Here is a 17,952-nt window from a genome sequence, read left to right as displayed (position 1 = left end):
GGCCCAGCCATTATCCCTTCCTTACCTAACAATGCCCCAGGTCATGATTTCCTGCCCCCTTATCTGCCATCAGTTCTGGTGTCACGCCCTGGCTATCTTACATTTCCCCTAAAGAAATCTCTTCTGTTCAACTTTTCCCTTCCTCATCCTCCCCTCAACCGAGAAGCCCTGTGAAGCCCTCTATCTGGAACCTCAGGTGAGCTGAGCTCCGCTCTTGAGACTCAGTCCTGGCAGCATCTTTTTTTTTTTTTAACCTCCCCATGAATAAAAGCTTTCATCTTTGCCTCAGAGTGGTCTGCGTGGTCTTGGTCACTCCCGAACCTTACATGTACCTCATAAAATGTAAACATATTACTTAAAAACCCAGTATATCATATTGCACGTGAAGGCATGTAACTCATAAAAATCAGTAACAGCAACCAAAAAAAAAAATAAATAAATAAATAAAAATAGCATTTCTTCAAAGAAGACAGACCAATGACGCTCAACACACAGAAGGGAATGCCCTTCCCTCCATGGGCCTCTGGAAGAAGCTGGGCACAGGGCGGCTAGCTAGGCCCAACGTCCGTCCGTGCGGCCCGCCGCCGCCCGCGCCACCCCCTGCGCTGGTCGCCCACCTTCTCGGTGTCGCCGCCGAAGGAGGAGCTCCAGTTCCTCAGCCCGTCCCTGAGCTCCAAAATGTCCACCACGCCGTCCCCATTGTGGTCCAGGTCTTCGAAGAGGATCTCGTAGGCCAGCTGGTCGTAGTCACTCTGGCACGCCGCCCAGGGCAGCAGGAAACCCCGCAGCCAGCACAGCATGGCTTGTCGCCGCCGCCGCCGCCGCCGGGGCCTCGCCTCGGCCACGGAGCCAGGCCCCCCGGGCCGCCGGCCAGCACCGCCTCCACCCTAAGCCTAACTGCCTCCCTCGCAAGAGCGCGGCTCCCCGGCGGAACCTGCGGAAGCGGAACCTTGGAAGGCCGGGGAGCGGGGAGCGCCGCCTGGGGGGGGACAGCCCTGGCCGAGGCGCCACGGGAGCCGCTCCTCACCGGAAGTTGGGAGCTGTGGTGACCTGTATCCAGAGACCCCCCCGGGAGAGAGGATGGAATTCCGGGAGGCTCAGCTAAGGAGGGCGAGTTCCTGAGTAAGCGTCGGGGAAAAGGGCACGCTGGGCGTCAAGAATCTCCTCACTTTCTCTCAAGACTTGAGTAGAGTGACCGCGCAGCTGAGGATGAGGCCTAGAGGGGTGACTAGGTCCTCCCCACCTTCTTCTCCCCTTGCTGTTTGGGAGGAGAACACAAAAGTTACAGGTCTGAGTTCAGTGACAGGCCCTGTCTGAAATCTTACACACACACACACAGTTTTAAAAACTGAGGCTGAAAAGATGGCTTAAAGTTAAGGCGCTTGCCAGCAAAGCCAAAGGACCCAGGTTCAATTCCCCAGGACCCACTTAAGCCAGATTGCAAAAGGTGGCGCATGTGTCTGGAGTTTGTTTGCAGCAACTGGAGACCCTGGTGCACCCATTTTCTCTCTCTCTCTTCCTCTCCCTCTGTCATTCACACTCAAATAAAAAGATATTTTTTAAAAAAGAAATGATTTGGGCTGGAAAGATGGCTTAGCGGTTAAGCGCTTGTCTGTGAAGTCTAAGGAACCCGATTCCAGGCTCGATTCCCCAGGACCCACGTAAACCAGATGCACAAGGGCGCATGGATCTGGAGTTCATTTGCAGTGGCTGGAGGCCCTGGCATGCCTATTCTCTCTATCTGCCTCCCTCTCTCCCTCTCTCTCTCTCTCTCTCTCTCTCTCTCTCTCTCTCTCTCTCTGTCACTCTCAAATAAATAAATAAAAATGAACAGAAAAATTGTTTTAAAAAGAAATGATTTAACAGACCTAATCTTTGAAGATCAAGGAAATCAACTGACAGAATTCAAGACAGACATCAATGATTTTGTAGTTGTAGCAGTCTATGTACCAATCAAACAGGTATCCCATGTTTTTTTCCCCTTTTTTAAATTTGTTGTGCATTCTTTTCCCTTTGTTTGAAAGTTGTTCCCTGCATCTTTTTAACCCACTTCATCAGTACCCAGTAAAAGCATTGTTTCCCCTAAGAAAAGCCTCCCACTGTATAGCCCATAGAAAACTCTGTTTTTCCTTCTTAGCACTTACCACAACTTACAAGTATGTATTTACAAAAATATTTAATCAATATTTATTTTCCCTGCTAGACTTGTCAATTCCATGAAAGCAGGAACCAAAATCTGTTTGTTCACCCGAATGTTGTATGTCTGCCACATTACGCTATACCTCATATTATCAAATGCTTAAACTCTTTACCTAGCATTTTATCTCTGATCTTGGTATCATGTTCCCAAAGTCATAGTTAAATAAAAAGGATGACAGAAAATTTTAAGTATGCCTCTCACTATTTGTTTTAATCTAAATATCCTTTTTTTCCCCACCTCCCACCCCATTGAATAATTCCTCTAAAATCTAAATCATTTCCCTTGAGATTTTAGAAAATATTTACTTGCCATGGAACTTCTTATAGAATGCTCTATTATTATAAGCATTTTTAATCAGAAGCTTAATATTCTCTTTAATTTCTATAATTTTGTAAGGGAATATTGCACATGTTTACTTTTTTCTAATGCTGAGCTTATTTTCTACTTTATTTCCCCCCAGTTTACTGTGAAAATGGTAACTGCCACAGAGAATAGTACAGTGAAGTTTTCTTTTGGCCTGCGGTGGCCCCACTTGACATCACAATATCCTACAGGGACATAACCACACCCCACTGTGAAATCGTAATACCCACATTGTGACATCAAATTACCATACTTTGAAATCACATGCCCACTGTAACATCACAATGTCCCATTGTGGTGTAACAATGCTTGAAGGTAGAATGCCCACTCTGACATTATAAGACCCAACTGTGATATAACAGGACCCCAATGTGACATCAAAATAACCGACTTAGAAATAACAATGCTCACTCTGACATCGCAATGGACCGTTAATGACACAGTATCTTTCTTTGAAATGACAATGCCCCACTATGATCACAATTCACTATTGCTATCACAATTACCCAAGGTGACCTCACTATGCCTTCTGATTTTTAAATTGTTAATTGACCATTTTCATACATATATATATATTTTTTATCATAATCCTCTCCCATTACCTTATTTTGTCTCCCCATCCCCTTTCCAAATGAACCCTTTCTTTCTAACTAGTCCCTTGTCTTTTGTTTTGTTTTGTTTTATTTTTCGAGGTAGGGTCTTACTCTAGCCCAGGCTGACCTGGAATTCACTATGGAGTCTCAAGGTGGCCTTGAACTCACGGCAATCCTCCTACCTCTGCCTCCCGAGTGTGGGATTAAAGGCGTGCGCCACTATGCCCAACCCTTGTCTATCTTTTACAAGTACATAATTTATTTTGATCCTAATCTCTTCCCATTACTTCCGTTTTCCCCCTTCGTATCCCATTTCCACTGAGCTCCTTCTTTCCAACCAGTCCCTCCTCTATCTTGGTGTCTTTTTTTCTTGACCCTCCTACATCCTTCAGGACAACACATTGGCGGGTTCCATATTGTGCAACTCGTGTGCAGGTAATGACAGCTTCTGTAAAGTCCTGAATGCAAGAGCCACTACGTGTCCAAAAGGCAGCAAATTCTAAAGCACGCCTTTTCCATCCTTTGGCTCTAACCTTCTTTTTTTTTATTTTTATTTATTTATTTATTTATTTGAGAGTGACAGACACAGAAAGACAGATAGAGGAGAGAGAGAGAATGGGCGCGCCAGGGCTTCCAGCCTCTGCAAACGAACTCCAGACACATGCACCCCCTTGTGCATCTGGCTAATGTGGGACCTGGGGAACCAAGCCTCGAACCAGGGTCCTTAGGCTTCACAGGCAAGTGCTTAACCACTAAGCCATCTCTCCAGCCCTAACCTTCTTTTTGTCACCTCGTTTGCGACGTCCTCAGTGCTTTGGAGGGTGATACAGATGTCACATTTAGTGCTAAGCAAGTGTCACTCTCAGCACCTTCACCAGTTTTGAAACCCTTCAGTAGTTGCCACCACCTACAAAAAGAAACTCCTCTGACCATAGGGGAGAGCAGCACTAATCTATGGGCATAAATATAAGTATTTAGATGGGCCAGGCGCGGTGGCGCGCGCCTTTAATCCCAGCACTCAGGAGGCAGAGGTAGGAGGATTGCAGTGAGTTCGAGACCACCCTGAGACTCCATAGTGAATTCCAGGTCAGCCTGGGCTAGAGTAAGATCCTACCTTGAAAAACCAAAAAAGAAAAAATTTAAAGAAATAAATATTTAGATGGGTACAACTTAGCCAGTTAGCCAAACAGCAGTAGTAGCCTCCCCCACCTTGGGCCTATGACTTCCCAAGCTGCAGGCCTTTGACTATGCTTTTTTAGTGCCAGGCATGAATTCCCTCCTATGGTGCAGGCTTCAAATCCAATCAGAGAACCCTATAGTCATCATGTCACTATTACACTAGTGGGCACATCTTGCCTGGCAGGCCCCCTGCTCGTTAAGACCACCAGTAAGTTTTCTCCCCCAGCAAGCCATACTGTACTTTCTAGCACTATGGCCACTAGCAACAGGGAAGAGGTTCCCAACTTAGCTGCAGCTTGATTTCTCAGTGACCTACAACAAAATCATGTGCTGTCTTCCCCAATAGGGTCTTACATATAGTTGTGGTGGGTAACCAAGAAGCAGTGGAAATAGTCTATACTGATTTAGGGGTCTCGGGGGCCTCCCTGGCCAACAAGTGATTGGGAGGTATACATCCCTGGCACTTAAATTTTATTGTTACAATCTATGGCTTCTGGGTGCAGCATGATCCTTCCCCACAATGTACTTCTGCCCATACTCTCTCCTTTTTGTTAACTTACATTTTTTTAAATTACCTAACAAAGACATTGGTTTCCCATATGCCTTATTCATAACATCTTTTAAAAAATATATTTTATTTATTTATTTGAGAGAGAAAGAGGGGAGAATGGGTGTGCCAAGGCCTCTACCAACTGCAAACAAACTCCAGCTGCATGTGCCACTTTGTGCATCTGGCTTACATGTGTCCTTTGGAATCGAACAGGGATCCTTTGGCTTTGCAGGCAAGCATCTTAACCGTCAAGCCATCTCAAGACCCTCATAACATCTTTAATTTTCATTAACCCCTCCATCCCCTTCCCCTGAACCTACTTAGACCATTCCACCCCCAGCATACCGCTCCCCCCATATCTCCTATCCCCTACCATTAAGCCCTGCCCTCTCCTTCCTCCATCTTGGCTCCTTTCTGGCTTCATGGCCTCTACTACTGTCTCTCACCCCAAGTCACTACAAATCTAAAAATTTGAATCTAGATCTGCATTAGAAAGAGAACATTGGCATTTGACTTTCTGAGTCTCTACTCTTTTCCAGATCCATCCATTTTCCTGAAATTTTTATTTTTCTTTATAGCTGAAAAAAACTCCATTTCATATATGTACCACATCTCCATTATCCATTCATCAGTTAATGGGCAGCTAAGTTGGTTCCATTTCCTAGCTGTTGTGAACAGAGCAGTGATATGCATTGATGAGCAAGTATCTCTATAATAAAGTGTAGAATCCTTAAGATATATGCCCATGGGGCTGGAGAGATGGCTTAGCAGTTAAACACTTGCTTGTGAAGCCTAAGGACCCTGGTTTGAAGCTCAATTCCCCAGTACCCATGTAAGCTAGATGCATAAGGTGACTCATGCATCTGGAGTTTGCTTGCAGTGGCTGGAGGCCCTGGCATGCCCATTCTCTCTCTCTCTCCTCCCCCCACCCCCCACCGTCTTTCTCTCTCTGTTGCTCTCAAATAAATATTTTTTTTCAGTTCCTCTTAAAGATATATGGCCAGGAGTGGTATAACTGGGTCATATAGTAAGTCTGCTTTTAGCTGTCTCAAACAATTGTCAAAGATGACACTTTGGACTGGAGATATGGCTTAGTGGTTAAGGTGCTTGCCTGTGAAGCTTAAGCACCCATACTTGACTCCCCAGTACCCATGTAAGCAGATACACAAGGTGGCACATGCATTTGGAGTTCGTTTGCATAGCTGGAGGCCTTGGTGTGCCCAACTCTCTCCCTCTATCTTTGCTCACAAATAAATAAATATTTTTTTTTTAAAAAAAGAGCTGATGCTGGATATGGTGATGCACACCTTTAATCCCAGCACTTGGGAGGCAGAGGTAAAAGGATCTCTGTGAGTTCATAGGCCATCCTGAGACTACATCATGAATTCCAGGTCATCTTGGTTTGTGCAAGACCCTACCTTGAAAAAAAAAAAGGAGAGAGAGAGAAAAAAAAAAAAAACTTTGTGAAGAATCAGATGAAATGGGGACAAATAATTGTGAGGTTTCTGGTATATGACAGTACTTAGATGAGTTGCCAATGTCTGAAACTGGAGATAAGGTCAAGATTTTAACTTTAGATATGTTAAGTTTGAGAAGCCCATGAGTCATACAAGTGGCAAAACTGCACACGCAGCTCAGGAAACAGGCCTGTGGTGGTAATACAAATGTGCAGACCCTTGGTATGTGGATAGTTTCTGGAGTTGCAGGCAAGAAGAGGGCCTTAGATCCAGATACTAGACTGAGACCATAGCACCGGCCTCGTCTCATGGCTAAGAGCTCACGCCTCAAGATGCCTAGACTTGAACAGTCCTGGCAAGTTACATAAATGCTCTCAGTCTTAGTTTCCTATCAGTACCATTTCTGACTGAGCAATCAAATTGCTCTCTAAATATTTATGTTAATGCCCATAAATTAGTGCTGCACTCACTTTTTTAAAAAATATTTTATTTTTATTTATTTATTTATTTGAGAGAGGGAAAGAGACAGAATGAGAGAGAAAGAAAATGGGTGCATTAATTAGGGCCTCCAGCCACTGCAAACGAACTCCAGATGCGCCCACCATCTTGTGCATCTGGCTTACGTGGGTGCTGGGGAACTGAACCGAGGTCCTTTGCCTTTGCAGGCAAGCACCTTAACCGCTAAGCCATCTCTCCAGCCCCTGCACTCACTTTTGATCAGAGAAGCTTCTTTTTGCAGGTGGCAGTAACTACTATTGGGGTGACTCATCAAAGTGCTGAGAAGAAGTGATAGTTGAGTGCTCAGCACTGAGTAAGACGTCTGTGTCACACACACCCCCACCAAGCTCGCAGAACATTGTAGAAAAACTGGCAGAAAGGATGTAAGAGCCACAGGGTCCATTGCGGAAGAGGTGGCGGGAAGAATATAAGAGCCAAAGGAAGGATAGGATTCCTTACAATGCACTCTTCCAGACACAAAATGGCCTGGATATCCATGACCTCACAGTGCCTTATAATACCTTCACAAGATCATCATAATAGAAGGAAAAGATGATGATGTCAAAATAAAAGAGAGACTGATTGAGAGGGGGAGGGGATATGATGGAGAGTGGAGTTTCAAAGGGGAACATGAGGAGTGAGGGAATTATCATGGCTTATTGTCTATAATTATGGAAGTTGTCAATAATTAAAAAAAAAAATTTAAGCAGGACGTTGTGGCACATGCTTTTAATCCTAGCACTCAGAAGGCAGAGGTAGGAGGACGTGAGTTTGAGGCTGTTATGCCCAGTTCTCAGTGCCCCCAGTGACCACCAAGGAGAACCAAACACGTATGCAAAGGCAAGGAGCTTTGTTTCGGGCTTAAGCTAGGTCTCTTGACTTCACCAATGCAGTGAATCCATACAAGAGCCCTGAGCAGCAGGGGGGCAGGTTTTTCATAGGGATTTGAACAAAGAAGTAAGGAGAAGTAGGGGAATGGTTACATGATTGGTTGATTTAAGCAGTAACTGCACTTGTACTTTTCTGATAGGCTTAGGATACTGATGGGCAAAGCTGGTGGCCAGGGGGCTAGGGGGATTCCAAGCAGATTAGGTAACCTTTATTGTAATTGGCTATGTGTATTTGAGGAACTTTAAACAAACTTATTTTAAGCAAACTTTATCTATGACCACAGGAACGCATGGTGCAGGCAGTCTATTCCCCCTTATCAGGAAACTGACCTTGCTGGGAAGCAGAAACTTAGGCCTATTGGTGATTCTGAGGCTTATTGTGGCTTCCTGAGTCCTTCAGAGGCCACCCTGACACTACATAGTGAATTCCAGGTCAGCCTAGGCCAGAGTGAGACCCTACCTCAAAAAACTATTCAAAAAAAGAGGGGGGCCTGGAGAGATGGCTTAGCAGTTAAGGTGTGTGCCTGCAAAGCCAAAGGATCCCGGTTCAATTTTCCAGGACCCACATAAGCCAGATGCACAAGGAGGCGCACATGGCTGGAGTTCATTTGCAGTGGCTGGAGGCCCTGGCACGCCCATTCTCCATCTCTCTCTCAAATAAATAAATAAAATATATTTTTGTAAAAAGAAGAAAAACAAAAACAAAAACTTAAAAAGAATGCAAGAGCCTAAGGATGGGAGAGGAATGTCTTGGAGTGTTGTCTTCCAAATGTGAAGTGCTTTCATAATCTCACAGCATGGGTTGTTACCTGCACAATATTGGACCCACCAACATTTCATCAAGGGTGACAAAAGAGGCACAAAATGACATGAAAATAGAAGAGGGGCTATTTGGAAAAAAGGGGTTCAGTGAAATAAGACTAGGAAAATCTGGGGGAGGACACAAGAGGGTAATGGGAGGAAAGCATGATCAAAGTACATTAAGATGCCAGGTGTGGCGGCGGACACCTTTAATCCTAGCACTTGGGAGGTGGAGGTAGGAGGATTGCTGTGAGCTCGGGGCCAGCCTGAGACTACATTGAGAATTCTCGGTCAGTCTGGGCTAGAATGAGACCCTACCTCAAAAAAAAAAAAAAAAAAAATATATATATATATATATATATATATATATATATATATATATATATATAATGTATGTATGTATATAGTTTTTTTCACACACACACACAGAAGTTAAGATTTTGGGGCACTATGAATACTAATTAGTGGCCATGGGTTTATAGGCTATCATCTTATAGAACTTACACACTTAGGGTACTTGGGCACAGTGATCTTAGAAGCTTGCTATGGACCACTGCATCAGGACCATCTGTCACAAGTACGAGCGTGCCAATCTTCACTCTGCTGAAAGACGCAGTCACTCTACTGTACTCTCTCACAGGCTCTGGACCTCTTTATTCCACTTACTGTCAGCATACATGATGGAACAATAACACAGGTTTTGGGGTCTTGATAACCATGGAAACTTCAGGTCAGCGCTGAACTACACAGCTTTATGTGTGGCAGAGATAAACTCAGAACATGAGCTTTTAGCTCGGGGCTTTATGCCTCCCACAGATCATTCTAATTCTAACCAATGAAAATCTCCAATTAATAATGTAAATAAATACCGGGCGTGGTAGCACACGCCTTTAATCGCAGCACTTGGGAGGCCCCAACATAGGAGGAGTGCTGTGAGTTCAAGGCCACCCTGAGATTACATAGTGAATTCCAGGTCAGCCTGGGCTAGAGTGAAACCCTACCTCAAAAAAACAACAACAAAAAAATAATGTAATAAATAATAATAGAAAAGCATAAAAGTGTCCATGAAAATTATAATCAAACTGACTATGAATAAAAGCTTTGAAGCTTAATTATGTTAAAGTTAAAAGTAATTTTATTGCATTCAGAAGCAATATGTTAGAAATATCTTTTACTAACTTTTATTAATATGTTTTATAATTTCATTCATGAAATAAAAGGTTTTATAAAAATAATAAATTAAGACACTGTTGAGTGGGCAAATTGCCTGAACATTTCATTCATCTAGTATTTTTTTTAAATATTATTTTTATTTATTTGACAGGAAAAGAGGGAAAGACAGGGAGAGAGAATGGGCACACCAGGGCCTCCATCCACTGCAACCAAACTCCAGACACATGTACCACCTTGTGCATCTGGCTAACGTGGGTCCTGGGGAATTGAACCTGCATCCTTTGGCTTTGCAGGCAAGCACCTTAACTGCTAAACCATCCCTCCAGCCCCCATCCAGTATTTTTTGGATATATACTTTAAACCAAGCAATATGTTGGCTGCCGGGATTATGAAGATAAAACAAAAGGGCCTCTGACTTCTGTTGAGGAGCTGACATAGACATAAGCACATCATTGTATGCATGCTTATTTTAAGTATTATTTATGAACAGATTTTTTTGTAGAGTTAGCAAGTGAACAATCTACTCTAGTCTACTCCATTGCCCTTTAGAAATCAGCTCAGGGGAAAGGCTGACTGTAATTTTGCTCTCTGGGCAGTAGAGGGCAATAAAACATCAGAATGACAGTTTAAGAATACCATTTTGGACCATGCTTCAGGCATTTTTCTATAAATATTTATTCATTCAGTGAATATTTCCCACCAGACCCTGTAACATATAAAGTATTCATATAAATATTCAAATAAATTATGGATAAATTTATATACTCATGATTTGACCAAGTACATTTAAATAATTTCTATTTATTACTATTGTATTTATCATTCTTCCCCCTCCATATTTTATTAATCAACTAAGGAAATATGTTACATCCATTTTTCTCATAAGTATTGTAACCAAATTTTGTCTGTTTTATTGGTATCTTTAAAATTAATGACCTTCTACGGCCATATCACCCTGAACACGCCTGATCTTGTCTCAAATATGTGAGGTATACACCCGGCCAGCTTTGCTGTTGATAGAAGAAGAAAATCTATATGTCATCTGTGAATAGAATGTCTTTATAACATGAAACCTGAGAACCCTTACTTATGCTAGCTCCTTTGGCTATGTTTAATAGAAGCAATACACATGTGATCAGAACTTTTCACAATGCAACTATAAGCAAGGGGTGGTGATGCACACCTTTAATCCCAGCTCTGGGAAGGCAGAAGTAGGAGGATCACCATGAGTTCGCGGCCAGCCTGAGACTACATAGAGAATTCCAGGTCAGCCTGGAGTAGAGCAAGACCTTACCTCAAAAAACCAAAAAGAGGGGGCTGGAGAGATGGTTTAGCAGTTAAGGCATTTGCCTGCAAAGCCAAAGGACCTTGGTTTGATCCCCCAGGACCCACCTAAGCCAGATGCACAAGGGGGCACATGTGTGTGGAGTTCATTTGCAGTGGCTGGAGGCCCTGGTTTGCCCGTTCTCTCTCTCTCTCTCTCTCGCTCGCTCGCTCGCTCGCTTTCTGTTTGACTCTTTCCCTCTCTCACTCTCTGAAATAAATAATTTTTTTAAAAATTTTTGTTTATTTTTATTTATTTATTTGAGAGCAACAGACAGAGAGAGAAAGAGAGAATGGACGCGCCAGGGCCTCCAGCCACTGCAAATGAACTCTAGACGCGTGTGCCCCCTTGTGCATCTGGCTAACGTGGGTCCTGGGGAATCAAGCCTCGAACTGGGGCCCTTAGGCTTCACAGGCAAGCACTTAACTGCTAAGCCATCTCTCCAGCCCTCAAATAAATAAATAATTTTTTTTAAAGACTGAAAAATGCAACTATACCAAAACATGGCATATTAAACCAATTGTTTTTGAGAGATGAAAAAATTATTATTAAAATTTGTACCATATACTGAATAATCAATAAGCCCTAAATAATCAGAAAGGGATCAGTTATTGACTCTTCATGATACAGAAGACACTTTTAGCCAGTCCCTCTTTGAGAATTGTGTCCAAGCAAAGTATGGGAGCCTATTGCTAATTGAGTTCTGATTCACATTAACACATTTTCAGATAGAATAGAGTCAAGACCAGAGAAGATGAAAAGGCACATGATAAAAGAAAATACAGCCATGAGTCACTTAAAGATGCATTCTGAGCCGGGCGTGGAGGTGTAGCACTTGGGAGACAGAGGTGGGAGGATTGCTTTGAGTTCAAGGATAGTATGGGACTAAATTAAAGAGTGGGTGCCAGGTCACCCTGGGTTCGAGTGAGACCTTACCTTGAAAATAAAAAAGATGCATTCTGAGAAGTGCATCACTAGGTGAGGTCATTACGTGAGCATCGCTGAGCTCTGACACAGCCCAGGCGTGGTAGCATGCTGTAATCCCTGTCATCCAGCCACTGTAATGACACCTGCTGTTGACTAAACTCTACGGAGCGTATGATTCTATAAGCAGTTGTACAATTCTCATGATCAGAAAAGAAACACATCAGCTCCATTAGAGAAGCCAAGGGTTTTTTTTTTTTAATAGTGATTTGTTTTTAAATGTCTCACTGAGAGAGATGAAGATAGAAGATAGTGTCTTTTTTAAATTCCTAAAATAATTGTAATAACACTAATATTTTGCTGTGCTTTTAGGACGATCTTAATGCAAGGCAGTTACCAGTGTTGGAGGAGTCTAAACCAATATTCCAGCTTATTCCAACCATGGGTATTAAAGGAACTGAGCCATCAGTCGTGTGCACACCCGTGATCCTCGCTACTCAGGTGGCTTTGGTAGAAGAATCATGAGTTCAAAGACAGCTCCATAAGGACATCCTGTCAAAAACAAAGGAGGGAAGGGCCGGAGAGATGGCTCAGTGGTTAAGGCACTTGTCTGCAAAGCCTACAGACCTGGCTTCAATTCCCTAGGACTCACATAAAGCCAGATGTACAAAGTGGCACATGCAGCTGTAGGTCATTTGCAGTGACTAGAAACCCTGGCATGCCCATTTTCTCTCTCCCCCATTACAAATAAATAAATAACACTTAAAAAAAAAAAAAGGAGGGAGAACAGGCTGAAAAGACAGCTCAGCAGTTAAGGCACTTGCCTACAAACCCTAAGAACTAGAGTTAGTGTCCCCAGTCCCCACGTAAAGCCGCATGCGCATATGTCTGCAGTTCATTTGCAGTAGCAGGAGCCCTGGAACACCCATTCTCTCTCTCTGTCTCTCAATTTCGCCCCCAAATAAATAAAATACTTAAAAAAAAAAAAAAGGAAGCAGTGGGCTGGAGAGATGGCTTAGTGGTTAAGATGCTTTCCTGCAAAGCCCCAAGCACCCTGGTTCAATTTCCCAGGCCCCACATAAGCCAGATGCACAAGGTGACGCGGGCCTCTGGAGTTCGTTTGCAGTCACCTAACTACATGGAATGTGCGCCCCCTTGTGCATCTGGCTAACATGGATCCTGGGGAATGGAGCCTTGAACTGGGGTCCTTAGGCTTCACAGGCAAGTGCTTAACCGCTAAGCCATCTCTCCAGCACCCCCCCTCCACTGTTTATTTTTTTGAAACAGAGTCTCACGTAGCTCAAGCAGCCTGATCTTGAATTCTGAGTCCTCCCACCTCTCCCTCCCAAGTGCTAAGATTACAGGCCTACACCACCACACCCAGCAAGTTTTGTAGTCAACCTTTATTACTTTACTATTGTGGTTAAAAATAGCTAACACGGGCTAGAGAGATGACTTAGCAGTTAAAGGCATTTGCCTGTGAAGCATAATGACCCAGGTTCGAATCCTCAGATCCCACGTGGGCCAGATGCACGTGGTGATACAGGTGTCTGGGCTTTGCAGCGGCTAAAGGGCCTGCTGGCACACACCTCTCTCTCTCTCTCTCTCTCTCTCTCTCTCTCTCTCTCTCTCTCTCTCTCTCTCTCTCTCTCTCATATGCTCTCTCACGCTATTGCAAATAAATAAATAAAATATAAGCCGGGTGGGGTGGCTCACACCTTTAAAAATATATACCTAACATGTGGAGCCAGGCGTGGTGGCACATGCTTTTACTACCAGCACTCAGGCGGCAGAGGTAGGAGGATCTCTGTGAGTTCAAAGCCACCCTGAGACTACATAGTGAATTCCAGGTGAGCCTGGACTAAAGTAAAACCTTACCTCAAAAAAAAAAAAAAACAAAAACAAAACATAACATTGGCCTGGCATGGTGGCGCACATCTTTAATCCCAACACTCAGGAAACAGAAGTAAGAGATCATTGGGAGTTTAAGGCCAGCCTGAGACTACATAGTGAATTCCAGGTCCTCCTGGGCTAGAATAAATAATGCACCAACCGGGGCAATAGTGGCATCTATTATGGAGGAAATCAATTGTCCTCTGACTGGACTTCAAACTTAATGAAAAGCATATGGCTTGGGAATTCATAAGCCCTGTGGAAGGACTACTACCGTAGTCTGGATAAATGAATATATTATATCCACCAAGTTGTTCCCTAAATATTTAGCTTTTTGACCATATAGTAATGCTACTCTCACTTTTGGTTAGAGGAGCTTCACTTCTGAGGCAGCAGTGATCCCTGGGGAGACTCAAAACTCACCAAAGTGCTGAGAAGAAATGATGGGCTGTGTTTAGAACTAAGTGAGACATCTCCATCACACCCTCCAAGGCTAGGGACCATTGCACAAGAGGTGACAGAAAGAACAGCTATAGCATTTACGACTTCACAATAATGAAGTTGACCTACACAAGATCTGCACAATCAGGGTGAAAAAATGATGACATCGAAATAGAAGAGAGCCGGGCATGGTGGCACACGCCTTTAATCTTGGCACTTGGGGGACAGAGGTAGAAGGATCACCATGAGTTCAAGGCCACCTTGAGACTACATAGTGAATTCCAGGTCATCCTGAGCAAAAACAAAAATAATAATAATAATAATAAATAGACTAGTTGGAAAGAAAGGATTCAATGGAGGAAAGATTCTGGAGTGAGGGAAAGGAGGGAAGTAGGAGGTGATTATGATCATAGCATATTGCTGCATATAAGGAGGTTGTCAATAAAATGTTTTTAAAAATCTTCAGGGCCATTTTATTTTAACCATGTACCTTATATGACTTTGATGAAGAAAATTAAGGGCTGGAGAGATGACTTAACAGTTAAGGCATTTGCCTGCAAAGCCAAAAGACCCTGGTTCAATTCTCCAGGACCCACATCAGCGAGATGCACAAGGGGGCACATACATCTGGAGTTCATTTACGGTAGCTGGAGGCCCTGGCATGCCCATTCTCTCTCTCTCTCTCAAATAAATAAATAAAAGCTTTAAAATATTTATAAAGAAGAAAATTAAGTTTAATAAAACACAAGTATGGTGTAATACAAGCACTTGGGAGCCTGAACAGGAGGATCATGAGTTTGAGGTCAGCTTGGGTGACCTCTCTCAGAGAGAGATTGATTTTTCTCTACCACACACACAAAATATCTAATAGATTCCTTCTCTCCATATAGGGTGATGTGAATCATATGTCCCCCATAAACTGTGTTCTGAATGCTTGGTCTCCAGCTAATGGCAATTTGGGAGGTGAAGACGTCCTAGCGTGTTGTTGTGGGAGAGGTTAGGGATATTATAGCCAGATACACCTTGCTAGAGTTCAGCTCAACTCACCTGATGTCTGTTTTCCACCTTCTGTAGCACAGGCAATTAATGTCTCAGATAATGTTCATGCCATGCCGTCCTCTGCCATCACGGAGCTTCCACTCCAGACTGCAAACCAAAGTAAGTATTTTCCTCCCATTAGGTGCTTTTTGGGGTCTGGTACTTTATCCCAGCAACCATATCATCATGACTACGGAGATGTTAGCCTTGAAATTTTTCAATCAGTGGTACATTGTTGTTCACCGTGTGTATCTGATACTTTTCTTGTAGTTGTGACACAGTATCTTACAAAAACAATTTTAGAGAGCAGAGGTTTATTTTGGCTCGTGGTTTCAGAGGGTACAATTTCTCATGGCAAGGAAGACAGGGCAGCGGGAGTGGCTTAGTCCATGGTTGTGGAAGCAGGAGGCAGGGCTCTTCACATGACAGCATCTCAGGAAGCTGAGAGTGAGACAGGAAACAGCCAGGAACACCATATCCCCCAAGGCCCAACTTGAGTGACTTACTTCCTCCTGCTAGTTCCCACCTCCTAAAGGTCTCACAAATTCCCAAAATAGTACCACCAGCTGGGGACCAAGCATTCAAACACATGAGCCGATGGAGGATATTTTACATTCAGACCATCACACCATGCCTATTTAAATACTTACTACTACTACTGATGATGATGATGATGATGATGAGTTTCAGTGGAGGCAGTCATCTTGCTCTTGCTGCCTGCCAGTGTTGAAGGACCCTTCCCCCTTTCCCCTGCTTCAGATTTAACAACAGCATGAATCGAGAAAAGTTAGCCAATGGGCTGGAGAGATAGCTTAGCAGTTAAGTGCTTGCCTGAGGACCCCAGTTTGAGGTTCGATTCCCCAGGACCCAAGTTAGCTGGATGCACAAGGGGGCGCACGTATCTGGAGTTCGTTTACAGTGGCTGGAGACCCTGGGGCGCCCATTCCCTCTCTCTCTCTCTCTCTCTCTCTTTCTCTCTCTGTGTTTGTCACTCTCAAATAAATAAATAAAAATAAACAATTTTTAAAAATAAAAATAAAGAAAAATTAGCCAAACTTCAGGCTCAGATCCGGATAGGGGGCAAGGGTACAGCTCTCAGCAAGAAGAAGGGCATAGGACAGCAACAACTGCCGACAAAAAGGAACTCTGGAGTTCTGTAAAAACAATAAAACTGGCTGCAAACAACATAGCTGGTATCAAAGAGGTGGCCACAATTAAAGATGATGGGACAGTTACACATTTCAACAATCCCAAGTCCAAGCTTCCTTCTCCGCTAAGACCTTTGCAATTACTTACTGGTCACGCGGAAGCCAAACCAATTACAGAAATGCTTCCTGGAATATTAAGTCAGCTTGGGGCTGACAGCTCAACAAGCCTTAGACAGTTAGCTGAGCAGTTCCCAGGGCAAGGGTTGGATAGCAAAGCTCCAAAACCAGAAGGCGTTGATGAAGACGATGATGACGTTCCAGGGCTTGTAGAGACTTTTTGTGAAGCATAGAAGAACGAGGCTAACTAAAATCTTTTTTGTGGTTTTGGAAGCTGGCATGGACTAGATTTAACGATCGGCTCTGTGGCCCCAAGGTTTGACAGACGCAGAGAACATCCGCTGTTATTAGTTCAGTGATGTAAATATTTTGTACATTAATAATGCTGTTTGTTCAGCATTTTCCTGGTGATTTGACTATGCATTTTGCACTTCCCCCCAGGGTCTTTACTTTTGGTCAGAATATGAAGTGTTGGTGCAGCTTGAGGGTATTTCAGTTTCTGATTCTTTTTTGTTGTTGTTTCGGGGGGGGGGGGTATCCTTGGTGTATGTTTGTATTTACCAGTGAGTATGTGTGCGTATGGTGGACTGCGAATTGGACAACAGCTCTATTTTCTCCCTTCCCCCAGTAGAAATAAAACAAATCTTTACCACAAAAAACACATAATAATAATGATAATGTTGGGGGTATGGCTCACTAGTTAAAGATGCTTGCTTGAGGGCTGGAGAGATGGCTTAGCGGTTAAGCGCTTGCCTGTGAAGCCTAAGGACCCCGGTTCAAGGCTCAGTTCCCCAGGTCCCACGTTACCCAGATGCACAAGGGGGCCCACGCATCTGGAGTTCGTTTGCAGTGGCTGGAAGCCCTGGCACGCCCATTCTCTCTCTCTCCCTCTATCTGTCTTTCTCCCTGTGTCTGTCGCTCTCAAATAAATAAATAAAAAATGAACAAAAAATATTTAAAAAAAAAAAAAAAAGATGCTTGCTTGAAAAGCCTTGTTGGCCTAGGTTCAGTTCCCCAGAACCCAGAACCCAGGCACAACAAGTTGGCAATGCATCTGACAATCATGTGCAGCAGCAAGAAATCACGGCATGCCCATATGCACACATGCATGCACACACCAACACGCACACACATGCAAATTATTTATTATTTATTTATTTAAGAGAGAGAATGGGCATGCCAGGGCCTTTGCCACTGCAAACAAACTTCAAATGCATGTGCTACTTTGTACATCTGGCTTTACATGGGTACTGTGAATCAAACCTGGGTCTGCAGGCTTTCTAAGCAAGTGCCTTTAGCCACTGAGCCATTTCCCCTGCCCTGCAAATAAATCTTTTTTTTTTTCTTAAAGAAAAGAAGATAA

General features: G+C 43.5%; 1 protein-coding gene and 1 pseudogene across 6 annotated transcripts in view; one reads left to right on the top strand and one right to left on the bottom strand.

Annotated features, from left to right (window-relative positions):
- Nucleotides 1-806, bottom strand: part of LOC101611480 (calcium-binding mitochondrial carrier protein SCaMC-1) — a 43,042-nt gene extending 42,236 nt beyond the window's left edge. For 5 of the 6 annotated variants that reach the window (XM_045138775.1, XM_045138776.1, XM_045138777.1 and 2 more), the window contains exon 1: nucleotides 618-806. In XM_045138775.1, the coding sequence (XP_044994710.1) occupies nucleotides 618-800 (183 nt within the window). In that variant the 5' untranslated portion in view covers nucleotides 801-806. The remainder of the gene's footprint in view (nucleotides 1-617) is intronic. The other variant, XM_045138779.1, reaches the window with a different exon arrangement.
- Nucleotides 807-16,361: 15,555 nt separating this feature from the next.
- LOC101611200 lies at nucleotides 16,362-16,840 on the top strand (annotated as a pseudogene).
- The last annotated feature ends 1,112 nt before the right edge of the window (nucleotides 16,841-17,952 follow it).

Source organism: Jaculus jaculus, chromosome 19, assembly GCF_020740685.1.
Source record: "Jaculus jaculus isolate mJacJac1 chromosome 19, mJacJac1.mat.Y.cur, whole genome shotgun sequence".
In the NCBI taxonomy this organism is placed as follows: Eukaryota; Metazoa; Chordata; class Mammalia; order Rodentia; family Dipodidae; genus Jaculus; species Jaculus jaculus.
The sequence above is the reverse complement of the archived record's forward strand: the minus strand, read 5'-3'. Positions and strand labels throughout refer to the sequence as shown.